Here is a 27,843-nt window from a genome sequence, read left to right as displayed (position 1 = left end):
TAGTTTTCTTGAATTCACAGATAAAGGATCTAGGATTTGAACGAGGCCAACTTCTACAAAGACTAGAGCTTTTGAGATTAGAAGATTGCGACCAATTGAGTAATTTGGCTCCTCCCTCTGTATCATTGACTTACTTGACATATTTGGAACTGAAGTCTTGTGGAGGATTAAGAAATTTAATGGCATTTTCCACAGCCAAAAGCATGGTCCAACTCAAGACCATGAAGGTAATCGACTGTGCTGAAGTAGAGGAGATAGTAAGCAAGGAGGGAAGTGAAGAAGGCAAAGTGATGAAAATTGTATTCAGCAAATTGATTTCTATTGAACTTGTGGGACTAAACAACCTCACAAGTTTTTGCAGTCATGAGGAGTGTGAATTTGTATTCCCATCACTAGAAGTATTGATTGTTAGAGAATGTTTCAAGATGAGGAAATTTAGTGAAAAAGGGTCAATAACACCAAAGTTGAAAGATGTATTTGGTGTGGAAGGAGATGAAAAAGCCAAATGGCAGTGGGAAGGTGACTTGAATGCTACCATACAAAAAATTTTCAATGATAAGGTACTTACTTTTTCGTTTATTTGATACAATTCATCTTGATCTTATGAACTTTTCTTCTGTCCAAAGAGAAAAAAAATGATGATTGGAACTTTTCTACTGTATATTTTAAATTTGGAGGAGCAATTTAATAATTTGGCTGATTTTTAGGTGACTTTCACGTACACTGAGTATCTGAATATTGAAGATTATACTGAATTAATTGAGCAACTATGGCACGATAGACATTGGGTGCAGCAAAACAGGTTTGGGTATTTGAAAAGGTTGAATGCATGGGGATGTGATACTCTGGTGCATATAATTCCATCTCATTTGCTTTCCTGCTTTCACAATTTGGAAGAGTTAGATGTATGGAATTGCAGTAATGCAGAGGTCATATTTAATATCAATCACAACAACAGGATGACAAAAGCTTCCGGAATATTTAGTCTGAAAAATTTGTGTTTATATGACCTACCAAAACTGGAGCATCTATGGGACGAGGATCCGAAGGGAATTATTGACCTTCATGTGCTAGAGGAACTGCGGGTTGAATATTGTAGGAGTCTTACATGTTTGTTTCCAGAGTCGGTGGCCAAAGATCTTACCGGACTTGAGGTGTTTATGGTAACAGAGTGTGAGCAATTGGAAGAGATATATAGGAAGGACGAGACGAGTGGAGAAGAAGAAGGATCAGCACAACACTCTATGTTTCCTCGTCTCACCAAATGTACGCTTGAACAATTGCCACGCCTCAAATACTTTATCCACTGCTCCAAACAACAGGTAACAACTCTCACGACTTTTTTTTTCTTTTTGTATTTCGAAGTCTATTTAAAGTGAAATTTATAAAAATTGGTCAAATAAATTTTTTTTTTCAAAATTAGATTAAGTCGTTAGGATGGAGGACGACATTACAGGTGAAGTCGTCCTCCACCCTGCTAGTTTCATTTTTTTTCTTTTCAAAAAGTGAAACCGTATTGTAGGAGGCCGGTTTCTATTTACGGTAAAAAGTGAAGTCTACGACTTCACTTTTAATTTTTTTTATATATTTTTGTAACGTTGCATTTCTTTCGTTGTCTCATCCACCTGCCAAATGTTCCTGCAATCACAGAGCAAGAACAAGATCATCGCCTACCTTGCAGCAGTTTCAATTTCTCTGCACGTTTTACTATCATGGTTTCTAACTGTTCAGTTCAAGTTTGGCCTCAACGGTGCACTCACATCAACAATTCTGGCATATTGGATTCCAAACTTTGGCCAGCTTGTATTTATCATGACCAAGTGCCCTGACACATGGAAAGGTTTCTCATACATGGCCTTCAAAGATCTGTCATTAACCTTTCCCTCTCTGTTAAAAAAATATATAAAAAAATTAAAAGTGAAGTCGTCATGTGCGAGGACGACTTTACTTTTTACGTGAATAGAAACCGACCTCCCACAATACAATTTTGTTTTTTGAAAAAAAAAAAAAAGAAACCGGTAGGGTGGAGGACGACTTCACCTGTAATGTCGTCCTCCGTCCTAACGACTTAATCCAATTTTGTAAAAAAAAAATTCAACCGACCCATTTTTACAAATTAGAGTTTAAATAGACCCCAAAATACAAAAAAGTCCAACTCTCACATTCAAAATTATTTCAAGTACATGGATATATAATATTTATTGTTACTCTTATTATTTCAATTTTATATTATATAAATTTTATTGACACCTTATACTATAGGTGTCAAAGTAAAAAAAAAATAACCAAAACTAAATAAAATATGAAAAGAGGAATAAAATAGATAATACACAATAATATAATTTTATTAAAGGAAATTACAATACTCACTACAAAAAAAATTGCATTTAATGGGGGTTATTTAGCGAAGGTTAATACAACCTTAGTAATAGATTAACTTAACTGGGGTTTTTAAAATCTCCATTAAATTCCAAAGGTTTAGTGTTAAACCTCTATAAAATAGTGTAGGTTTTCAAAACCCCCGTTAAATTACAAAGGTTTAACTTTAAACCTCTAAAAAATAGTTTAGGTTTTTAAAACCTCCCTTAAATTACAAAGGTTTAGTGTTAAACCTCTATAAAATAGTGTAGGTTTTCAAAACCTCCGTTAAATTACAAAGGTTTAACTTTAAACCTCTAAAAAATAGTTTAGATTTTTAAAACCTCCCTTAAATTACAAAGGTTTAGTGTTAAACCTCTAAAAAGTAGTATAGATTTTTAAAATCTTTGCTAAATTACAAAGATTTAGTTTTAAAACTCTAGAAAATAGTCTAGGTTTCTTTCAAACTCCATGTTCAAACTCCATAAAATATATACAATTATTACTTATACTATTTTTTGCCAATTTATTTCTAAGAAAATATATGTAATGTTCCTCAAAAATTATTTATTAAAAAAATACATGTAGATTATTTTTTATTAAAAAAAAGCCTCCCACAATTAATTCACGTGAATTTTGTTATATAAAATTATCCTAAAGTCATTACAATAAAAACATTTTTTATTTATAGTTATTTTGTAACGGTGAAAAAAAATCGCTAAAAACATTTTTGTTTTATGTTAATTTTTTTAATCGTCAAAATTTTTTTATATTATTTTAAATTTAATTGTTTTGGTTGTAACTTTTGTAAAGGTTTTCTCTTTTCTACAATACTAAAAATTTATGATTTATTTGCAAGATGTGTTGTGAAAAAAATTCATAAAATTTTCTTGCAAAATTTTCCAAGAATTTATTTATTATATGATTTTTTTCTTACCAATTTTGATTTCTAGCAAATTTCACAATTTTTTTTATATTTATTACGAATTTTGTTACAAATTTATATCAGCAAATAACATATTAAATAATTTTAAAATTTCGCAGGAAAATATTATAAAAATTTCAAATTTCTTACAAATTTTACTAAATTTATTTTTGTCGAATTTTGATATAAAAGTTATTGAAAAGTTTATTTATTTTATAAATTTTTTCATACAAAATTTAAATTCGCAGCAATTTTGTATCTTTTCGTAGAAACTTTTTTATAAATTTATATTTACAGGAAATTAACATTTGAAATTTGACAGGATAATTTAACCAAATTTTTTCCATCTCCTCCGGTGGCTACAAGTACAATGATCAACTTTGAGTCCTATGTCTTTAGGACTGTTGGGAGATCAACTTTGAGGATCTGAAGCTCGGTGACCTCCTCGCCACATGATTCGTGTACTCTGCCAGCGTAGTGGAGTCGATCCTCGACTCGTCGCGCAAGGACAGTTACGAAAAACATGCCTTCGTCGAGCTAGGGTTTGATTGGAACGAGACCTTCGACTTCAAAGTTGTGTTCACCGATAACGAGAAGTATGTCTACCATGAGCATGTGAAGGAATTTGGTGACTCTGCCATCGCTGAAGAATATGAAATCGACATTCATCTTGCCGCCAACGCTTTCATCAAACGGCAATGACGACGTCGATTGTTCTTCCGCCACCTTTACCTCCTTCATCGACAACGAAATCAGTCTTGGCAACGCGTGGAGCAAATTCTACTCGACGACAAACATCCCAAACCCAACAACGGTGCTCCTACCTTCGGCTTCGATTCTTATGGTAATTAATTGTTCCTCTCTGCTCCTAACTTGAAATTTGTCATTTATACAAGTTGAAATTTGTTAGTAATTGAGTGATTGAATGTGGTGATATGCTGAAGTAGCACTTGGAGCAGCTCAAGGATGAACTTATCTTCATGAAGAATTATAAATTCATGTTAGAGTTTAAGAAATATGATTATAGATTATTCTTGCTATGATCATTCATTGCTCAAGGGTGAACTTATCTTCATGAAGAATTACAAATTCATTTATAAATAGTTAAACGTACTTTTTACTTGTCAATTTTTTCTGTTAAAATCGTTTATAACTGTTATTTGTTAGACAACTACAACTATCTCTAGATTGATATTTTGCAGTATATATAGACATTGTAACAAAAGTTCCTCATTTGTGAAATTTTTTCCTTTGATACAAAGTAATAGATGGATTTTAGTGCCTTTAGTTAGCATTATCTGGTTGGACTTTGAATTTGGTAGATTTCTATTTCCTTACTATACATTTTTTTCTGGTGGTTATGGTTGGACTTATGTTTAGTTTTATAATTTATCAAATTATAGCACCTAGGAAATGCAGAAGACAAGATAGAATACTCTGTCTCTAAACCCATACTTGAAAAATATTAAAGTGTATTGTATCTAACAAATGTTTGATGAATTTGTTCTATTACTACTCAACTGTTTCTGTTTTTGGTGATATGTTAAACTTTGAGTCTTTCTACGTGAAGGTAGTTGAACAATTTTGACAAGCTTTGGAGATTTCACCACAGTGTGTGCCTGCACAATATGGACTTGCTTTGGGGCTGCTTGGTTTGGCAAAAAGACTGCATCAATCTAGGAGCATATAGATGGGGGGCTTCACTGTTACAAGTTTTTCTCTTCAATATTTTGTCTTTAATAATTATTATGTTGTTTTTTATTAAGTTTTCAGTGCTTTGGTTGCTTTTATAAATTCTTTTAGAAGTCTTCTGATGCAAATATGTTACAGGCTTCTCGAGAGGTTCAAGATTTAGATGTAGACAACCTTTTGTTTATTTCTCAAATTCTGTGTGGTGGAGACTAAGAGTGTAGTTATCAAACATTGTTATTGCTTATGCATTAATGGCACATTAAATAGTAATCAGAGGAAGAGAAAAAGCATAAGAAAATGGAATAAAGCAAAGGAAGAGTTTGTGTAACAAGAGGAAATATGACTAGAAGAACATAGAGAAAAGAGGGACCCTTATGGTAAGAAACACTTGAAGTACTTTATGCTAGCTAATTGAGGTATTGTCAAACCTAGGCATCGTTTACATTAGTTTGATTTTGATTTAATTGCAGGTAACATCCTTCGACTCACGGAGTTTATGAGCAAGGTATTGATGAGATTTGCAAGATTATTCATGATAATTATGAGAACATTGTTAGTATGACCACTTAATTGCAAAGGAGGTTTGTTTATGATTGGAAATTTACTTTTTCCATATTGGATTTGAAGCAAAGATCTTGTGTATCATTAATCATTACTGTCATGCCCAATTGTTAAGCATATTTTATATTTCTCGAATATTTTTATTGGCTGCACAAGCAAAGGAGAGAATACAGAGACTAGTTAAATCTGGGGTTAGAGTGGTGCCAAATTACTGCTGGACGGAAGAAATATTGTGGTAGCTTTTATATCCTCTTAAAACATTCTGTTAGAGGAGATGGATAAGGAAGAGAAGAGTGAATTGGTGGATGAAGAGGCTGCCCCAATCGGTGGAATTAGAGAACTGTTGCAGGGGATGAAGAAGGAGAAGCAGAAGGAGGTGGTTGGTCATAAGTGGCAGAATCAGGTGAAGGGCGTGGGGCAGTCTAGGTACCAGGAGTGAGAAGAAGGCAGGTGAAGATCGAGACCGAGGTGTGGGAGGAGGCGGTAAGGGAGTATAGGGAGCTTTTGGCGGACATGTGTGAGCAGAAGTTGGCACCCAACTTGCCGTACATGAAGTCGCTATTTCTTGGCTGGCTGGTTTGAGCCTCTAAGGGATGCCATTGCCAAGGAACAGGAAATGTATAATTCAGGGAGGAATAGGACAGCCTATGCACCGTACTTTGTGCAGTTACCGGTGGACAAGATGGCAGTTATCACAGTGCATAAGTTAATGGGGCTGTTGATGACCGGAACCGAGCATGCCACCGTTGGCACTGCCAGGGTTGTGCAGGCTGCGTGCGGTATAGGTGATGCCATTGAAAATCAGGTGGGATGTTGCATTGATCGTGTTTTTTTGTGGTTGTTCTATATTGTTCATTTCGCACTGTTTTGAATTATGTTCTATAAATTCGAGTGTGTTCCTATCGTGTCAGTTTAGAAGATCTGGAAAGTTCTCAGATCTTTTATATGCCACTTAGGAACACCCTTAGGCAACTCGTGGGGATGTGGAGGAAGTTTAAAAGGATGGAGATGGAAGAGTGGAATATCTCGAGGAGTTGAAGATCTACATAGTTACCTGTAATGTTGAAATAAAAATATGGCTTTCCTGTTATGTTTTTAATAGAAAAAATGTACACTTATGTTGGAGGTTGGCTGGAACCAGGTGTGGCAATCATAAAATGGGACTGGATATGTGTGATGTAAGGGTTTTTTAGAGCTGAGGAGTACAGTCCTTACTAAAGCTAATCTATATCTCCACATATCACATACACCTTCTGATACAACTATTAGGCTCGAGGATTGGGACTTTGTAACGGGAAAATATTCATTCTTTTTGTCTGGTTATGTATGTTCTACAGTTTATTCTGATTAGTAAACTTCCTGGAATGACATTGTATATCTATCTGTATCTTAATTGAATCTCTTGTTATGGGTACAACCTTATGTACTGTTTATTATTTGATGGTTCAGGTTAGAATATACAAGTTTTTGGAGAAAACTAAGAAGAAAAGGGTGATAGAAGCAAGAAAAATGAAGCAGTCGAGTCTGTTGGTGACATCAAAGAAGAACAAAAGCTATGGAAAAAATTCATTTAAAGCAAAAGCTAGTCGCAGTTAGGCGCTGGTGAAGGACAAGGACGATACAAAACCGTGGGGAACAGTCATAAAGACAAAGGTTTGTGTAGTCTCTCCTACACTATAAATTTTGATTCTGCTATTTGTTTAATTGAGCACTTGTTGCAAACAGCATATATACAACCATCATCAGATCAATTACTGGATGATGCACGTGATATCCGACCTGCATTTATTCATTCATTTATAACAGTGACAAAAGAGTCAATGTGAGCTTTATTCTCTGTCTCTCATAGTCAAGTTAAATTTTCCAGCAGTATTTTACATTGTTGCTCTGGATTTTTTTTAATTAAACAGTAAATCAAGCAGAAGATATGGTATTATTCAATGTGACCCACTAATTCTTTAAGGCCTTGACAGAACTGTAAGTATATTCAATCACCTTTTGTTCTTCGGTTGAAATTTAAATGGAATTGTTCATCATTCGGGATATCTCCCAATAACGTTTTAGGCATTCTTATTTGTCAAGGGTACTAAGCCTTTGACTTGGAAAGGAGATTTAGCTCATGGACTTCTTTATTGATAATTTAGATCCTGAATTAAATCAGGGCTAGGAAAAATTTGACATAATCATGACAGTGTTGGATCTTGACAATCATAGGATAATGATGATAAAGTTAAGAGAGGAGAGAGAATTAAGGAGATACACGAGAATCTAGCTAGATCAAAATCTTGCCAATTTAATCTTTTTTCCTAGTCTTTGAGTTCACAGTAAGTCTATATATTAAGGAACTTCCAGCATTTACAGTCGTGTTTGTGTTCAATCCTTAGGAAATACATGAATTTTAAAATAGACAAAACTTGTTTGCGTAATCTCTAGCTTTGAAATAATTATTTTTCAGCCATCAGGTAGGAAACATCGAGTGCCGAGCCAAAGATAAATATTTCTGCCAAGGTCGCAGATCTCAGTTGCGTAGTGGCCTAGTGATGCTTACAGTTCATCATAGTTACATTATTACAAATCAAGATAGTTTAAAGATATATTAGAATTATATTTACATTAACATTTATAAAACTTTTCAATAGAAACTTCCCGGGCTTTAAGATTTAAGACTTAGGATTTACATAGTTTAAAAATAAAATTATAAACAAAAGATAAATTCAATTATTCTTTCATATCTTCTTCATCTAATTCTATTGACATCTCTTTCATGCATTATTAATATTAATTGTTTCTGTGTAGCATACACATAAGACATGGTAAGTTAGAGTGAAACAACTATTTTATATATATATATATATATATCTTATATATAAAATAATGGAATTGCAAACAGCTCATTTATGATTGCATCTTAATATCTTTTATATATATATATATATATATATATATATATATATATATATATATATATATATATATTTCTTTTGTGTGTGTATTTGTTTATAACCATCTCTGCTTGCGTCCATGGATTCTACAAGTCATTTATTTCTTTTGAAATTTTCCATTTTTCTACAGGCCAAAAATATGGTTATTCCTTATATGCCTATATGTTGTTTCCACCAGTCAACTGGACAGGGTATGATAACTAACGCATTTATTTGCTGTCTTGCTACTTTCTGTATTTCGATCTTATTGTTGGGTATGATTTCAAAGCTTTTTCTTTAAACTAATGCTATGAATTGGGGTAGAAAGTGGTTCAAACTCCAAACAAGGTAACAAAAATATGAAGAAGATTGTCAGCGTATGATACTCTTTAATATACTACCCTTTGATGCATATGCTACACGAAGTACTATTATGGTGTTGTAGCTATCTGATATAATTTTCGTGAAATTTAATGGAAAATTTTTGTCGACAAATTATAATTAAATTTTTTTTCATTCTCATCCACTCAACTTGAATCCTGGATTATGATTAATCTTTCTTTTCATTACATTGTAAGATGGATCCAAGGCACACAGTAATAATTCCTGAACTTCTTTTCTCAAAATTATCAAAGTCAATTGCCTCCTGAGTTGACTATGTTCAATCTTGCACCGGTAATGTTTAAGATTGCATAACTTATTTTATTTTTCAGAGTTTACATTTGTAATTATGATTCACATTTATATTATAGGTTTCTGATCAAGGAAGTGTGCCAACTAATACAACAAGTTCTGTACATAAGGAAAATCATATGTGATAGTTGAAGAATATAATATAATGTGGAAGTTAATTGAATCATTTTATGTTTTGAGAACCATTGCAGTACTTCATGATAGTTTTTGCTGACTAATATTGTACTTGAATTTGAATTTGAATTCGTATATTTGTTATACTTTGAAATACATTTAGTCATCTATAAATAATTTGTCAATTTGATGAGTTTATATTTATTTATGTATAATTTCATAAAATATAGATTAAAAAAATAGAATAAATGTAAATAATTGTGATTGAAAAAATATATATGAATACATAAATGATAAATGAGTAAAAAAATATAATAATAATAATTTAAAAATCTATGGTACTTTACGGAGGTTTTGAAACCTATAGTATTTTACGGAGGTTTTGAAGCCCAGGGTATTTTAGGGAGTTTTGAAACCCATGGTATTTTATGGGGGTTCTGAAACCTATGTTATTTTATGGAGGTTCTAAAACTCATAGTATTTTATGGAGGTTTCAAAATTCACGATATTTTACGGAGGTTTCAAAATTCATGGTAATTAACCGGGGTTATAAACCCACAAAACTTAACCGAGGTTTTAAAACCTATGTTAAATACATGAGGATAAAAAACCTTCGTTATTGATTGGTGCTTCCTGGGGTTCGTAAAAACCCTGGCTAACACCTTCTCCAGGGATGGTTTAGCGGGGGAAATCGAAACCCCGGGTAAAGAACTTTGTAGAGGTTTTAATCCTGGGTAATGTAAAAATAAACCTCCGTTAAAAATATTTTTTCTTGTAGTGACTCTTCTACCTTTGATTTTTTCATCAAGCATAAAAAAGAAAGTGATTTTTGGGTGCTCCTTTTTGTAACAAATAAATTAAACACTAAATTTCACCTTTAACTAGATTTCTTATTCTCTTTTAATATACCAATTTGTACAACTATTTTACCATTAAAAAACAATTGCTTCGTGTATAGACTATTAATTAAAATAATATTAATGATAGGTAAACATTAAATGTAGTAACGTGTCCTAGCTAAGTGCCGTGTTGGAAGAAGAATTTTAGAAAGGTGCAGAAGTAAAGAAAGCGTCGGGTATTGATTGTCGCTAGGGGTGGCAAATGGGTCAGCCTGACCCGTTTTGGCCCGGTCCGTATGTGGTCCGTCAAAAAATAGGTCGGACCGTTAAATAGAAACGGGCCAATAGGGGGCTAACGGGTTGGGTCGGGCTGGTCCGTCTAGTTTTTTTTTATATTTTTTTAATTAGTTTTCAAATTTTTTAATGTTTTATTTTTAAAATTTGTTTATATTTACATATTAAATTATTCAATTATAACTAATAATTCAAACTTAATTTGTAGATGTTAATGATTTAAAACGGGCCAACGGACCAAGACGGGCTGGCCCGTACTTTGGCCCGTCAAGTTGACGGGTTGGACGGGACAGGCCAAAACGGACTGACGGGTTAAAATCTTCAACCCAGCCCGTTCCTTTTAGCACGGACTGACGGGCTGGCCCGTTGGGCCCAACCCATTTTGCCACCCCTAATTGTCGCATGCACCGAAATACCTTGAGCGTAGATTACGTCTTGGAGTTGAAGGGTCATTTCTCAGGGCATGTAAATAACCATGTACTTCATTTTAAAGTTTCAGTGAACATAATATACAAAGTGTTCTCTCATCGCCGAGTTCTTATTTTACATCAGTCGACTTGATTTCTCAATAGAATCAGAGTTTGAGAGTCTGAGTGTATTAGAAAAATTGTTTGAGAGTAAGAGAGTTTGAACGAAATGACCAACCTTATTAATAGCATGTCTCTGCCGAAGTTATCAAAAAGCGTCAGCTATGATGACTAGAGCCGGTAGATGAAGGCTTTCTTTGGTTCCCAGGAAGTATGGGAGGTGGTCGAAAATGGGTACCAAGAACTAAAAGACGTGTTGAAGAACTGACGATAGCCCAACTTGCTACATTAAAAGCAACATGTGCAAAGGACAAAGCGGGTCTGTACGTGTTGTACCGAGGTGTTGATGAGTTTGACTTTGAGAAGATAGCGAATGCTCAGTCTTCGAAAGAAGCGTAGGATATTCTGCAGAAGGTATACAAAGGGGACAATCGTGTGAAGCAAGTCTGAATTCAAACTTCAAGAAGAATGGGTATGAGCAATGTCCTTATGAACATGCTCTTTACATAAAGAAGAGTGGAGAAGATGTGATGTTTATTGCCCTATATGTTGATGATCTTATATTCATGGGGAATAATGTCGAGCTGATTCAAGGGTTTAAGGAAGATATGATGAAGGAGTTCGAAATGATCGACTTAGGTCTTATGAAGTACTTTCTTAGCTTGGAAGTTGCTCAAGGAAAGAATGACATCTTTGTGTCACAGGAAATGTATGCCGAGGAGGTCTTGAAAAAGTTTAAGATGACAAGTTGGAACCCGATTTCCACCAATATGGAACCCGACACAAAGCTTTCTAGGTATGCAGATGGAGACTGAGTTGATGCGATCAAATACCGAAGTCTGATTGGAAGCCTTAGGTATCCTACAAATACCAGACCAAATTTAATGCTAAGTTATGGAATATCAAGTCAGTATATGGACGAGCCGAGGTATACTAATTGGAAGACACTAAACAAAATTCTAAGGTACATAAAAGGATATATGTCGCTTGACCTAATGTATACCATGTCAAATTATTACCAACTAGTCAACTACTCGGATAACGACTGGTGTGGAGATATTGATGGCCGTAAAAGCACGTCTGGATGTGTATTCTTCATGGGAACACAACGTTCACTTGGCTTTCGAAGAAGCAGTCCATTGTAACGTTGTCAACATGTGAAGCCGAGTACGTTGCAACATTCTGGAGTGTCTGCCATGCTGTTGGCTTAGAAGCCTTCTAAGAATGCTAGAGTTAAATCAAGAAAAAGGGATTGTGATCCGAGTTGATAACAAGTCGGTCATTGAATTGGCGAAGAACCCGGTCAATCATGAGAGAAGCAAGCATATTGATGTTCGGTTTCACTTCGTCCCAGAACAAGTGAAAGAAGGAAATGTGGAGTTAGTGCACATCGAAAGCCAAGCTCAAGCTGCAGATATGTTTACAAAGCCACTATCGACCACTTTGTTCGAGAACAACAAGATGATACTTGGAATGAAGGACAAGAAGAACATTTAAGTTTATGGGGGGATTTTGATGGGTGAACATTAAATGCAGTAACGTGTCCTAGGTAGTTGCCGTGTGGGTAGAATAATTTTAGAAAGGTGGATAACTAAAGAAAGCGTCGGGTAATGATTGTGGCATGTACTGAAATACCTTGTTGGGTGTAGATTACGTCTTGGAGTCTAGAATATGTTTTAAAGTCTAGAGTGCCTTTTGGGATTTCGATGTAGTTGAAGGGTCATCTCTTAGGGACCTATAAATAACCATGTACTATTCATTTTAAAGTTGCAGCAAGCATAATATACAAAGTGTTCTTTCATCACTGAGTTCTTATTTTACATCAGCCGACTTGATTTGTCAACAAATTGGCATCGGAGCTCGAGAGTATGAGTGCATTAGAAAGAGTATTTGAGAGTAAGAGAGATTGAGTGAAAAGACCAACCTTGCTAACAACATGCTCTTGCCGAAGTTATCAAAAGGTGTCAACTATGATAACTGGAGCTTGTAGATGAAGGCTCTCTTTGGTTCCCAGGAAGTATGGGAGGTGGTCGAAAATGGGCACCAAGAACCAGAGGACGTTGGAGAACTGACGATAGCTCAACTTGCTACATTAAAAAGCAACACGAGAAAAGAAGAAAGCGGCTCTATATGTGTTGTACCGAGTTGTTGATGAGTCCGACTTTGAGAGGATGAATGTTCAGTCTTCAAAAGAAACGTAAGATATTCTGTAAAAGGCATACAAAGGAGACAATCGTGTGAAGCCGGAGTCCGGCTTCAAACTCTCAAAAGCGAACTTGATTTATCAACAAATATAAAATATTTTTTGATTCTCGAGAATTAGTGTATTTATTCAACTAATCATAAACCACAAAAATCTCTTTATTTTTCTATTTTTATCTAAGACTTGCCGAAACTAAAACTTTCAATTTCTGTTGAGTAAGTCTTGAATGAGCTCCATTGCTTTGCTTTACTGCTTCTCGAACAAAGTAATAGATTATACCTATCACTTTTGTCCTATAGTGGAAGATAGAATTCTTTATAATATGAAACACACTTTTACTATTAATATACAACAATCTTTTATTGCTTGTTTCTAAGTTCCTTCGTTAACCTTTAAATTTGGATAGTTTCCTTGCATGCTTGGGTAGGATGCGTATATTCAACTTTTCTAGTAGATAGACAACTTACTTTCCCTTTTGCAAGTGTAAACACAGAGTTGTTGAAGGATGACGATAATTACCTTAGAATACATCTTTCAGTAATTACTAACGACAAAATATCTGTAAAACAAATTTAATGACAAAAATGATTTTGTTGACAATTGCCAACATATTTCACATTATGTCCGTAAATATTACTGACTATGCTGTTACTAACGAATAATGGTCGTCAATTATACCTATTTTCTTTTAGCATCTGGAATCTCAAGCTTCACCAAATTGATACCTATTATTTATTATTGATCTAAGAACTTTTGAAACTCGTGTAAGTGATCTAAATGGGGAATACCTTTTTTTTTTTACCTCAAATTTGTGAAGCAATTCAACATATACTATTTATTTTTACCTAATTTAGAAGTATATAAGGACCGATTCTTCTTCAATTTTTTTTAAATATGTAGTGTGATTACAAATATTATATTTTTTACATATTGTCAAATAAACCACACACTTATTGGTGTGCAAAATCCTATTCTTCATCACAGATAAAATTTGACTTTTGAATAATAAAAGGAAAGATGAAATTTCTTGACAACCAGGTTTTTTATCTTGCACTTTCATAAATCATAATTCTTTTCATTTACAGCAATCATTTATGTATTTGTTTCCTCTTTTAAGCAAATAAATACAGCCTTAACACTTAGCTCAATGTCACTCTAACAATAACACAAGAATCAAAAATCAAATAAAACATTTTTTTTTAGAAAACGAAGTATTGAACGTTTATTACGTGATAAATGAAGTTTAAAAACGAAAATGTTGAACATCTACGTCGGTTGGAAGGATAAAGTCTATGAACCAAATACGTATAAACTTAGAAAACGAACATAATTTTTTAAAATAATTTGAAGAAAAAAAATATATTTAATCCATTTTATTATTATGTTGTCTTATACTTATTTTTATTATTATTATTATTATTATATCAAAAGAAGGAAAATTCCCAAACCGTTCAAACAAATTTGAATGTGACGAAAATATAATTCTAAATGTAAGTTCTTTTGCAGGAGAGTATATCAAACTTGAGTGAGGGAGATATAGAAGAGTTATGTCTTGGCTCACGGTCAATTCCAAACTCCTACTTCGGTCTCTTAGAATCTCTAACGGTGGATGGTTGCCAGTTTTCATCAGATGTATTGCTACCATTCAATTTACTTCCTTTCTTAACTAATTTGGAAACATTAACAGTTCAAAACTGTAAGTTTATCAAAACCATCTTTGATGTCCAATGTACAACACAAAACAGAGATGTGACATTTATGGGACCAGCCGATCCTTTTTCCCTGAAGAAATTGAGTTTATCTGAGTTGCCAAATCTAAAGAACGTTTGGAATGAAAATCCTCACAGAATTATGAGCATGCATAATCTAGAAGAAATACATGTTGAGAAATGTGAACGCCTTACATGTGTGATTCCACCAATAGAACCTAAAGATCTTGTGGAACTTGAAGATCTAGTAGAGGAAGATGTACTGCTACCATTTAGTTTGCTTCCTTTCTTAACTAATTTGGTAACGTTTGAAGTTAATAACTGTGATTCCGTCAAAGCCATTATTGGTGTCAAATGTACAACACAAGACACAATAACTTTTGGTCTGAAGAACTTAACTTTATACGATCTACCAAATCTGGAGAATGTTTGGAATGAAGATCCTCGTGGAATTTTAAATATGAATCATTTACAAGAAGTAAATGTTATGCAATGTAGAGGCCTTACAAATGTGTTTCCAGCATCAATAGCCCAAGATCTTTTAGAGCTTAAAAATCTAGAAGTGGAAGACTGTAAGGAACTGATGACAATTGTTGCTGAGGATGATACAGATCCAAGCGGAGCAAATGAAGATCTCCCGTGTCCCTTGGTGAGATCATTGGAACTAAAGGGTCTGCCCATGTTCAAGTACTTTTACTACAGCTCACGGCAGTGCGACAATTTTGCACATCTAGAATCACATACCGAGAATCAAGTCAGTACTAAAAAGGTACGTACTACTCTTCCATTACTTCCTCCTGAATTTAATGTGGAATCATCAGTCTCGTTAGTTGTTTGTCATCGTTCCATATGAAGTACGAAATACTGTGAACATAAACTTTACGTATAAATCTTCTATCTTCTTTGCCTATTAACAGTTAGATAATCTTTAATTTTTTTAGATAATTTTAATTTTGTTAGGTAATTTTTAGATTATGTTTTAGATTACAGAATTGTTTTTATTTAGCAAAATGATAGGGTATTTTATATTCGGTGAATTAGATTTAAGTTAGTTCTTATTTTAGTCGGTTGGAATATCTAAGATTTAGTTTGTTAATATGGCATATTAGATTATATTAGATTATATTAGATTAAGATTAAGTTTGGTTTTTTAATATTTGGTTTGTAAGTGACTATATAATAGCCCATTCTCTATCAATAAAAACACTATAGTGAGTTATGTTGCATATTCTTTTAGTGTGTGTGTGAGTTTTCTCCAACAAAAATGTATAAAAAGTTTTATGCTCTGAGTACCGAGTGAAAAAAAGGAGAAAGAGTAGTGTGAAAAAGAAAAGGTGTGCACTTTAGTACTTTGGAAAAAAGAAGGAGAGATGACAAAAGTTGTTAATGGTATGACGGTGCCGCAATTGTCGAAGAAGACAAATTACAATAATTAGTGTCTACAGATGAAGACCCTTATGGGATCCCAAGATACTTGGGAGATAGTGGAGACCGAGTATCAAGAACACGCGGATGATGCAAATCAGATGGTGGGCAAGATTGTCGCATTGAAGAAGAAGCGAGTGAAAGAGAAGTCGGCTTTGTATTTCTTGTACAATGTTGTGGACAAGTCAGGCTTCGAGAAAATTGCAAACGTTGCATCTTCAAAGGAAGCATGGGATATTCTAGAGGTTGCATATTGTAACATTCCGACCAGATATTATGGATTTAAATAAATAAAATAAAGAAATAAATAATAACTTCCATTTATTGAAATATCATTTCCCCAAAAAACGCGAGAAATTAAAACATTTAATACCTCAGAATTTATTCCAAAACAATCCATAATTATAAATCCAATTACAAAACTCAAGTATGATAATTTAAAAGTTTACAACTTATTCAAAAGCATATTAAAATCTCTGATAAATTCCCAAGCTAGCCCCACTCCAGCTCTATGTCTCACGAAATCCACCTGCAATATCATCTGCTTCCGTGTATCGCGTACACGATCATCGCCAAACACAAATAGATAGGGTGAGCTAACAATAAATAATCATATATACAACATATTTATATCACAATCACACCAAAGAACGTTCATCCTTTGATTTCATACAATCATGGTCACCACCATGTTCATCGTGTTCTACGTCTTCTAGTGAGTATCTCAAGATGTCTTGTTGCCACACCTCTCAGCCACAACTAATAGAGCACGTTCGGGAAATCGTGCTATAGATCACACAGCGTAACGTCAGGTGGAGTTTCCAATACAAATAACATTCGTAATGTCCTAAAACTACCAAACTCGTCAGCTTATTACTGAGGAGGGCAATCTAATAGACCCAATCCGTACACGCCACAACGTGCACACTCACATCGACAACACTCGCCAACCCGAGTCACAACTCAAGAGTTCCTCGTGTTCATCCGTCATCCCGAGCCACAACTCAAGAGATGCTATTACAAGCCACAACTCAAGGAATACAACGTGCTTAACCCCTATCTGGAGCCACAACTCAAGGGATACGTTCCGAGCCACAACTCAGGAACACCAGCAAGTTGATCTTTAAGATATACTAGAAGCCTTGTAGACCACTCACATCAAAGCAAGCAAAGCACCTTTCCTTCACGGTATCGCCTAACGCAGCACTCTAGGCACCAGGCACATCAGGCTTCCAGACTGCCTGGCGGGGGACGCGTATCGTCAAGCGCTAAGCGCCTCTGTTGCCATTATTCTTGCAGGTGTCGCCTGGCGGAACACCCTTTGTCGCCAGGCGCCTCACGTTCGAGTTCTCTTTTTTTTTTGGTAACTTCCACCTGGCGGGTCACATACTGCCACCAGGCGCCACACAAGTACTCGCGTAGTACTGATTTTGGTTTGATTTCAGGTACTACAATTCACACCCTTACTCACATAGTCACTCAACCAATCCAATCTTTACGTCTTGGCTCAATAAAAGCACTTACATAATTGCTACACCCAGAATTTCTCATTCAAAATCATATCCTTAAAATCCTTAGTCACACATAGTCTTAAGTTACTCTTATGCTTTACACCCCTGCTATGAATTCATCCTCGCAATTATTTAGAAATCCTACTAGTAATATTTTAGTCTTAGTATAGTCTAATTCCTCTCAGGACTGTGATCTATTCCATGGATTAAAATTAATGTTTATCCATATAATCACCCCTATAGGCATTTATGAACTCTTACCCCTCATACCATCCTTCCATTACAATGACTTAACCATATTGTCTTACAATTCCCCAAAAATAGAATTTTCCATTACATTAAGTCATCCATACCACAATACTTCATAGTTAAACCTCGGTAACTTTTACCCTAAGTTCCAAATTAGGCCCATCCCTGTAATATTTCTAGTTCTAACAAAAATTGTACCTCACATGATCCTAATGAGTTTCCCAACCACCACAACACAGCAAACCCACAGAGCCCGCATCCCTGATACAGCGCCTAGCGGCGAACTGAGTGCCGCCAGGCGGTTCCTATTATTCCAGGAACCTAGAACTCCTCTCAACACTTGCAAACCTTATTTAACCCCTACCGTTCTGGTTTCAATTGATTTAGGATCCAATATGCTACATTGACGTGTTTAGATTCAAGGTTCCTTCATAAAATCCTCAATATACGAAATTCCTCTGACATTACCTCTTAACATAGTACAAATTTGAGTATCCCCAAATCATCAACTCTAAAATAGATGTTCATACAATTTTCACTCAATGGAACCCTCAATTACACATAATTTAGCGAATTTTGACTTCCAATAATTTCCAAATAGTTAGTACTATCTTTTTCCCCGAACAGAATCAACCCAAAACCCCAAAACACCAAAAATTGAGTCAAATTGACTCACGTCGCCTGGCGAGTGTTCATCACCGCCAGGCAGTTCATCAAAAACCCATAAATTGGGTTGGCGCACATGTGTCACCTAGCGGTCAAGCTCGTACCGCTAGGCGGTTCCTCATCTGGAACCTAGAAACCATAAGACCAGCATGCATCGCTTGGCAGCTATGCATACTTGCTAGGCGATTTTTGGAATTTTTCCAGAAACCCAGAAATATAAACTTGACAGAGGGAAATCATGCATAATCAAGTTATACATATTATACAGTCAATCAAAACATAAAATTAGTGTGGTAAACTTTCCTAACCGAGAATTCTTTTGCTTAAAATTGGAAATTTGGAGAGTTCCTCTTTGATCACTAGGCTGCCTAACACTTCCCTTCAATTCAGCTCCCAATTGCACTCAATTCTTACCACACACTATCTGAATTTGCACCTCTCACAATGCTCAACAATGACAGCACCAAAACTCTTTCTCTCTCCCTTAATTCCCACTAAAAAATGCCTTAATTAGCAATGATGAAGAGAAAAACGAGAATTAGCATTAAGCTAACTTAATTACTATTCAAAGTCCATTATGGACTGTTTTTCAGCCTCCCTTGGCTGCCCATTCAGCTAGGGTTTGCTCTTCCCTTTCATATTCATGCCTAACGAAAAATTGGCAAAAAGAAAGCTTAATTTGGTTCTACCAATGTTTAAACCCATAACCATGCCAATGTTCAATTCAATGCACAACCATTTAACAAATTCATATTTCATGATAATTCACACAATTCTAAAGTTATGTTTTCACTTATCACGATCCAGCACACTATTAAAAGAATTATAAAGTATATAACACATAAATGACATACATAGAACTCGAACCTAAGTCCTTTCAACACAACCAAGTACTCTCAATCACTTGAGCTAGTACTTTTTCACCTCATACTTGTCAGACACTACAAAAAAAGCCGATATTATCGACGGTCAAAATTCGTCGGCAATGGTCAAAATTCGTCGCTAAATCAACATTATCGACAAATTATCGATGGTATAAAATCCGTCAGTAAAATGCTTGTCGGTAAAATTTTACCGATGAAAATCATGTTTCGTCGTTAATTACCGACAGAAAAATCAGTCGGTAAATCTGTCGGTAATTATCGACAAAAAAATCCATCGATAAATCTGTCAATAATTATCGACGAAGAAATCCATCGGTAATTACTGACCGAAAAATTCATCGGTAATTATCAAAATATCCGTCGGTAAATTTGTTGCACTGTTCATCTTCTTCCTCCTCCCTCTTTCAATTTTTTTTTCTTTTTTTTTTTCGTGGTCGCTGTGAACGTCGTCGTCGCTGCCACCGTCGTCACCGCTGCCACCATCGTCGCCGCCACCTCCGTCGCCGTCGTCTTCTTCTTGTTCTTTCTTCTTCTTCTTCTCCTTATTCTCCTTCTTCTCCTTCATCTTCTCCTTCTTCCTCTTCTTCTTCTCCTTCTTCCTCTTCTACTTCTTCTTCTTCTCCTCTTTCTCTTTCTCCTTCTTCTCATTTTTTTTTCTTCTTCTCCTCTTTCTCTTTCTCCTTCTTCTTCTTCTTCTTTTTCTTTTTCTTCTTCTCCTTCTCCTTCTTCTCCTTCTTCTCCTTCTTGTTCTCTTTCTCCTTCTTGTTCTCTTTCTCCTTCTTTTTCTTCTTTTTCTTCTTTTCCGTCGCCGTCGTCTTCTTCTTGTTCTTTCTTCTTCTTCTCCTTCTTCTCCTTCATCTTCTCCTTTTTCCTCTTCTTCTTCTCCTTCTTCCTCTTGTACTTCTTCTTCTTCCTCTTCTACTTCTTCTTCTTCTCCTCTTTCTCTTTCTCCTTCTTCTCATTTTTTTTCTTCTTCTTCTCCTCTTTCTCTTTCTCCTTCTTCTTCTTCTTTTTCTTCTTCTTTTTCTTCTTCTTCTTCTTCTCCTTCTTGTTCTCCTTCTCCTTCTTCTTCTCCTTCTCCTTCTCCTCCTCCTCCTCCTCCTCCTCCTCCTCCTTCTCCTTCTCCTTCTCCTTCTCCTTCTCCTTCTCCTTCTTCTTCTTTTCTTCTTCTTATCGTCTTCTTATAAGGTGAGATTTGGGCGGAAAAATTCTCGCTTCTTTTATCGACGGATTTTGAGTTATGTAAGTATCGACAGATTTTTTGACAGAAAAATTTGTCGATAATTCAAATTTTGGCGGAAAATTTTCCGCTTCTTTTAATGATGGAAAAATTTGTCGGTAAAAAAAATTTGAATTACCGACGAATTTTACCGACGAATTTTCTGTCGGTAAATGAAATTTGTGTTACCGAAGGATTTTTCCGTCAGTAATTAAAATTTGAGAATCCGTCGGTAAAATCCATCGGTAATTCAAATTTACCGACAAAAATATATCTGTCGGTAAAATTTCGTCGGTAATTTCAGTTTTTATTGTAGTGAGAATTTAATGTGATAAAAGCTCTCACTATGCGTAATTATTAATTAATTAATTAATTTTCACGGATTTGACTTTCGTTTATAGAGACATAATATATATATATATATATATATATATATATATATATATATATATATATATATATATATATATATATATATAATATCCCGTATTTTCTTTCATCCAAAATGTTTGTCTTTTGATTATGTGACGCTGATAATAGATCTACACCAAACAGAAAAAAAAAAAACATAGTCACTAACCATAAACTAAAAAACAAACGTCCTCATATCTAACATAGCAGCTACCGATACAGCAGAAACTAGCCATCCCGCAACATATCTACCATTTATATGACCTACACTCACCCACATATACACCATTGATTAGATTAGTGGAGACACCATATGTACTCTCTGCATGTATTTTACAATGAAATATTTTACAGGCAATATAATACTTTGAGACTCAATAAATCTTTACAACCACTTTATATTTATTATTTTATTTTTTAATTTTTGTCTTTTACAAATACAAAAGTTTACTAATACAGTAACTAACTTTAACATTAGTTATTTTTGATGGTATACTCTGGTTATCCGACCAGAGTATATACAAACATAGTAAAAAATGGTGGGTATGCTCGAGTTCTTCACGATAGTCTATACTTCAAAAATAGTTCGATCGTTATGACAAGCGAAATCCAACATAATTGAAAAAGTTTAAAATCAGAAAACAAAGAAATAAGCACAAGTTATTGGGAGATAACCGAGACATATTGTCTTCAGAAAACTAATTTTATTTGAAGTATATGCTTTGGCTAGTTAGAAGAATCGAAGCCTGTCAAAAAAAATTCAAAAATATTTAAAAATAGAAAGAATGGGAATAACTTTCTGTTCCTTTATATAACTGAAGCCTATTAATTGATACTACATGTTTTGGTTCTTAAAATAATCAAAGTTTATTGTTGATCACTATCGAAAATAATTTAAAAATATTTAAAAGGGGAAAGGAACTGGTTGTAGTAACAACAAAAACATATTATTCGTAATATGCTTTTGGTTTTGGTAATAATCAAAGCCTATACTTTTTACTTCTTAATATGTTTCGATTTTGATAATAACCTAAGTGTATTATTAAGTTCTTTTTGAATATATTTTTCGTTTATGATTTTGCCTACATAATAACGAATAGACAACCGATTCAAAACATAATACAGCCATAAACCACAGTAGAATACAGATAGTACTTTAAATAATGTAATGATTACATAGTAGAGTAGATCAAATTATTGTACATTTTTATAATATAGCTGACACAAGATATTCTTACATACGTAATACGTTATTGAATTCTCATACATTGGCGTGAGATTGTCGTATTTATAGATAAAAGAGAATAATTTTAATTACTATATAAAAAGAAAAACTTGTAAAGTATTTTGGATAAATTAAATTATTACTTGTTTCCAATCAATCGTAATATCAGCACAAAAATTGTCGTTATATATTGTATAATATGGTAAACATTTATATGAGCCGATTTGTTTACTGTACTATAAATATATCAACACAATTTCTAAATAATTGAAGTTCTTACTAATCTATTATTTGTTTGAGATTCTTGAGGAAGGTTTGTGAAATGAACAAAATCATACAATAGTTTTATCTCTTATCTCTTAGGAAAATTACAAGAATATGGCAATGGCGTCTAAATTGAAACTAAAATCATTGTTACTGGTGAAATTTATTTATTTCCCCTGTCCTAAACAATTGGTGATATGTGTTTGGATGTCACTTGACTTATTGCCCAATGAATGAGTTAGGATCAATAAATCCATACACATTAGTCAAATCTTACATTTTCAGTCACACCAAATATATACATAAAAATAAAAGCTTTATTTAGAACATGAGTCAAAAAAACAATACTTATAAGGTTACGGGTATACGTTTCGGTTATGTTAGAACCGGTGTTTATAGTTCTACAAATAATTTAAAAAATGTCACTACATCATAAGCTTCGTTTTTAAAAACGAAGCATGCATAATTAAATATGCTTTCTGCACTGATACTTCACTTTTTTAGTTAGTATATTACCTCTAAAAGAGAATTGTAAGTGGTTTTTGTAGTGTCAAAAAATTATTTTCTTATATATAAATGAGATGTTCTGGTGACAAGAGAGAGTGATATCCTTCAGCATGTGACTTACACTTTGGTGCAAGTGTTGTATTTCCTTACATTTCTACGAACAAATGTATGTTCACCTAAAATAATAGATCAAACAGCGTCCTCCACATTATCAAAAACTCTGACAGTTGTTACATATCATAATTGGCCCCCGGCTCTCAATCTATGTAACTCAGGGTAATAAACACTGTAAAAGTATAACTGATGATGAATTCCCAACATGCCTATAACCTATTCTTATAACGTGACTAAACGTTCATTAATTTTAGACATGTAATTGGACACATATATAAATCAGAATACCAAAAATTAGTTATTGAGTAATTATCTATGATTCAAGCCCATACTTTAAGTTGTGAATGAGTAAAGATTTCTCAGCCTTCACTTTTGCTTTTCTAAAACTAATGTTGCTCCAACCTTTATAAACAATCACGTAGTTAATTTGTCACCGATAATTACTTATCAGCAAACTTTCAACGTGCAAGGTTATTTATGTCATTGTATATAAAAGAGATGGATGTCTAATTGCCATAACCTTCGTTATTGGTGCCTTTTTTCAGTCATGGAAGTGTTTGTCAGTGGGGAAAAATGGAGTAGAAATGATTTTGCGTGGAGAAATTCAGAGAAACCTCTTGCACAACTTGGATGTTCTTACTCTCTGCTTGGGTTCGGATGTATTTGGATATAAAATTCTAGAAGAGGTTCCGAATATAGAGAAACTTGTGGTGTGTGATGATTCCTTCAAGGAGATGTTCTGTTGTGAAAGTGGTAATAATGTGTTACAACAGCTGAAAGTGTTACAATTGGAGTCCCTTGGAGAGCTGGTTTCCATTGGGTTAGAGAACTCTTGGACTGATTCCTTTGTCAGAAACTTAGAAACCTTTGAAGTCATTAAATGTGGGAGCTTAAAAAGCTTGGTAGCATGCACAGTGTCTTTCTCCAATCTGATATGTTTGAAAGTAGAAGGTTGTCGTAGCTTATCATATTTGTTCACATCCTCAACAGCCAAGAGTTTGGGTCAACTGAAAAGAATGGAGATAAATAATTGTGAATCAATTGAAGAGATAGTGTCTAATAAGGAGGAATCAGATGAGGATGAGATAATATTTCCGAACCTCAGTCGTTTGAATCTTGATTGCTTACAGAATCTAAGAAGGTTCTACAGAGGAAGTTTAAGTTTTCCGTCGTTGGAGGAATTGTCAATAACAGCTTGCGACAAGATGGTAACTTTATGTCCAGGTACTCTAAAGGCAAGTAAGTTGTGTGAAGTTATAGTTGGTTATGGAGAAGCTATTCCATTGGAAATTGATCTTAGCTCTACTATGTGGAAGGAATTTATGAGCAAGGTACGTGTTTATTTATTCAACGTTCTGGTAGCAAATAAGGGACATTTTCTGTCATAACAAACAAAATAAATATAGAATAATCATACAGAAAATAATTCATATTTTTATTTATTCGTTTACATGTGATGATTTCGCAAGATTGGTAAGAGATCGAATCTTGAGTTCAAAGATAGGGAAGACCTACAAGAGATATGGCGTCTCTCACTGCAAATCCCCGACTTTTGTTTCACTTACTTGGAAACCTTGATTGTGGATGGGTGCCAACTTTTATCATATGTAGTCCCCTTCCGTGTGCTTCCTTTGGTGCCTCAATTGCAAACATTGGAAGTTCGAAACTGTGATTCTGTCAAAACTATATTTGATGTCAAATATGCACAAGACACACTCACTTTTCCTCTCAAGGAATTAGTTTTACTGAAGCTGCCAAATCTTGAAACTGTTTGGAATGAAGATCCTGCTGAAATTGTTACAGACCCTAATCCAGCTCATTCAGAACAAACAAATCCTAAGGTTAGATTCCTCAGTGTAACGTCATTGATACTGTGATTTACCGAAGTTGAATCATAGTAGTGTACATTGCATTCATGATCCAACAGTATAATACTACATGCATTTGAGGATTTTTCTTTTCCAAAACAATTACATACATGCATCAAATATATTGCTTAAATCTTGATAAACAATCTCCTACCAACCATCGAAAGTTTTTTTCATTATCACCTTTCATCTAAAATTTTAAACTCAATTGTTGTAAATGCATACGGTATATATGGCCTTATTAACAGGTACCTGGCCTGGCTAGATCATCTTTTTTACATTTTTTTTTAAATAAACGTTTTTTTCTTTTAAATTGACTTGTTCACATCTATTTTTGTGTTATATTGATTTGTTTAGTTTTTCACAAATTATCAGGCTTATTTTAGCATGAAAGTTCATAATTTCAATTTTATATAGAGAGCCGAATCTATGACTTGTGCTAACTGCTTTCACTTCGTTATTGGTTTCTCTTTGTAGCTAATTACACCGAACTTAGAACATCTGACAGTGGGTGAAAATGAACTGAAGATGATTGTGGATGGGAAATTTCAGAGAAACCTTTTACACAAGTTAAAAGTTCTTACTTTGTGCTTTGATAATGAGTGTGATGAATTTCCGGAGTATGGATTTCTACAACAGTTGCCAAATGCAGAGAAGCTTGTGGTGTGTAGTAGTTCCTTCGAGCGGATTTTCTGCCTTCAAAGACCTAATAATAGTGAAATTCTTTTACAATTGAAAGAACTACGCTTGGAGTCCCTTGAAAAGCTAGTTTCCATTGGGTTAGACAACTCATGGACCGAACCCTTTGTCAGAAATCTAGAAACCTTTGAAGTCATTAGCTGTTCCAGTTTACAAAACTTGGTATCAGGCAGAGTGTCTTTCTCGAATATGATATGTTTAAAAGTTGAAAGTTGTGGTAGCTTGTCATATTTGTTCACATCTTCAACAGCCAAAAGTTTGGCAAAACTACAAAGAATGGAGATAGAAGAGTGTGAATTAATCGAAGAAATAGTATCTAAAGGGGGGGAATCAGATGAGGATGAAATAATATTTCCGAAGCTCAATTGTTTGAATCTTAAAAATCTGAAAAATCTCCTAAGGTTTTACAAAGGCAGTTTAAGTTTTCCATTGTTGGAGGAATTGTCAGTAACAGATTGCGACAATATGGTAAGTTTATGTCCAGGTATGCTAAAAGCAGACAAATTGTCTCAAGTTAAACTTGAAGGATCAAACACTCCATTGGAAACTGGTCTCAACTTTACTATGAGGAAGGAATTTCTGAGAAAGGTACGTCGTTAATTATTTTTATTATTCATAACAATAACTTTTGTTTACATGTTTCAAACATAACGTAACGGTTGAACAAATTAATAACTTTATGATAACTAAATAAAACTATAAATCTCAATTGTCAACTGGGTTTTTTTTCATAATAAAAAATAATTAGTTTCATATTTTTATTTATCGTTTCGCACATGCAGATTTCAGAGCTTGAGGAACTTGATCTTGAAAGTAGGCCAGGACTACAAGAGATATGGCATGGCTCAGTGCATATCCCCGACCTCTGTTTCAGTGACTTGGCAACATTGACTGTGAATGACTGCAGATTTTTATCAGATGCAGTGCTACCCTTCCATTTACTTCCTTTACTGCCTAGATTGAAAACATTGGAAGTTGGAAACTCTGATTCTGTCAAAACCATATTTGATGTCAAATGTGCAACAAAAGACACGTTAATTACTTTCCCTCTGAGGAAATTGGTTTTATCGAAGTTACCAAATCTGGAGAATATTTGGAGTGAAGATCCTCATGGAATTCTAAACATGAGTCGTCTAGAAGAAGTACATGTTAAGGAATGTAAAGGCCTTACAAGTGTGTTTCCTGCATCAGTAGCAAAAAATCTTGTGGAACTTGAAGATATAGTAGTGGAAGACTGTGAGGGATTGATGGCAATTGTTGCAGAGGAATCTAAGGAGGGAGATGAATTAGATGAGAATGGGATAATATTTCCGCGGCTCAGTTATTTGAAGGTAGAAAGTTGCAATAGTCTGAGATATTTGTTCAAATCTTCGACAGCAAAAGGTTTGGGTGAACTCAAAAGAATGAAGATAAAAGAATGTAATTCAATTGAAGAGATAGTGTCAAAGGAGGGGGAAGAATCTGATGAGGACGAAGAAATAATATTTAAGCAGCTCCAGGATTTGTATCTTGAAAAATTAGATGAGCTAGGGTGCTTTTATTCTGGCAATTTCACTTTAAGTTTTCCCTCCTTGGAGGAAGTCTACGTCATCAAGTGCAGATCTATGAAAACTTTCAGTAAATTCAACAAAATAATTCATCCCATAAAGTGGTATTGTTCAGAATATGAGAGACCCCACAAAGAAAGTGATCTTAATTCTGCTGTGCGCAAAACTTCTGAAAAAGAGGTACCTAAACTTTTAACGTCTTAATCATTCTTTCTTCGTAGAGAATGATAGATGATACTGTCCAGGAATTCTAGGTTCATGTATAACAATATTTTCAGACACTATTTTTATTGTAATGTGTTTTTGAGTTGCATCGTGCTTAAAATTAACTTGTACATATTCTTTTGCTTTAAATAGGCTCCAGATGCTTCTAGTGCCATCATTTTAGTTCTTCAATAGCTCAGATAGTGAATATGGT

At 34.3% G+C, this 27,843-nt stretch overlaps 2 protein-coding genes across 2 annotated transcripts; both read left to right on the top strand.

Moving 5' to 3' along the window:
• Positions 1 to 14,885: 14,885 nt before the first annotated feature.
• Positions 14,886 to 24,322, top strand: LOC114165617. The gene is made up of 3 exons (XM_028050198.1): positions 14,886 to 15,605; positions 23,857 to 24,213; positions 24,302 to 24,322. The coding sequence occupies exons 1-3, from the start codon at positions 14,886 to 14,888 to the stop codon at positions 24,320 to 24,322; spliced, it is 1,098 nt and encodes a 365-aa protein (XP_027905999.1).
• Positions 24,231 to 27,843, top strand: LOC114166649. Its single transcript, XM_028051407.1, has 5 exons — positions 24,231 to 24,642; positions 24,781 to 25,152; positions 25,657 to 26,466; positions 26,661 to 27,605; positions 27,783 to 27,843. The coding sequence occupies exons 1-5, from the start codon at positions 24,328 to 24,330 to the stop codon at positions 27,822 to 27,824; spliced, it is 2,484 nt and encodes an 827-aa protein (XP_027907208.1). The 5' UTR covers positions 24,231 to 24,327; the 3' UTR covers positions 27,825 to 27,843.

Source organism: Vigna unguiculata, chromosome 10 (genome assembly GCF_004118075.2).
Source record: "Vigna unguiculata cultivar IT97K-499-35 chromosome 10, ASM411807v1, whole genome shotgun sequence".
Taxonomy (NCBI): Eukaryota; Viridiplantae; Streptophyta; class Magnoliopsida; order Fabales; family Fabaceae; genus Vigna; species Vigna unguiculata.
The sequence above is the reverse complement of the archived record's forward strand: the minus strand, read 5'-3'. Positions and strand labels throughout refer to the sequence as shown.

What these genes read in the sequence shown, in the direction of transcription:
- LOC114166649 (XM_028051407.1), top strand. Translation starts at nt 24,328, where the DNA reads ATGGAGATAAATAATTGTGAATCAATTGAAGAGATAGTGTCTAATAAG. An exon ending in GGAAGGAATTTATGAGCAAG is followed by an intron (nt 24,643 to 24,780) that starts GTACGTGTTTAT and finishes TGATTTCGCAAG; the next exon opens with ATTGGTAAGAGATCGAATCT. An exon ending in GGAAGGAATTTCTGAGAAAG is followed by an intron (nt 26,467 to 26,660) that starts GTACGTCGTTAA and finishes TCGCACATGCAG; the next exon opens with ATTTCAGAGCTTGAGGAACT.
- LOC114165617 (XM_028050198.1), top strand. Translation starts at nt 14,886, where the DNA reads ATGGGACCAGCCGATCCTTTTTCCCTGAAGAAATTGAGTTTATCTGAG. An exon ending in ATCAAGTCAGTACTAAAAAG is followed by an intron (nt 15,606 to 23,856) that starts GTACGTACTACT and finishes GCCTTTTTTCAG; the next exon opens with TCATGGAAGTGTTTGTCAGT. An exon ending in GTGGGAGCTTAAAAAGCTTG is followed by an intron (nt 24,214 to 24,301) that starts GTAGCATGCACA and finishes CATCCTCAACAG; the next exon opens with CCAAGAGTTTGGGTCAACTG.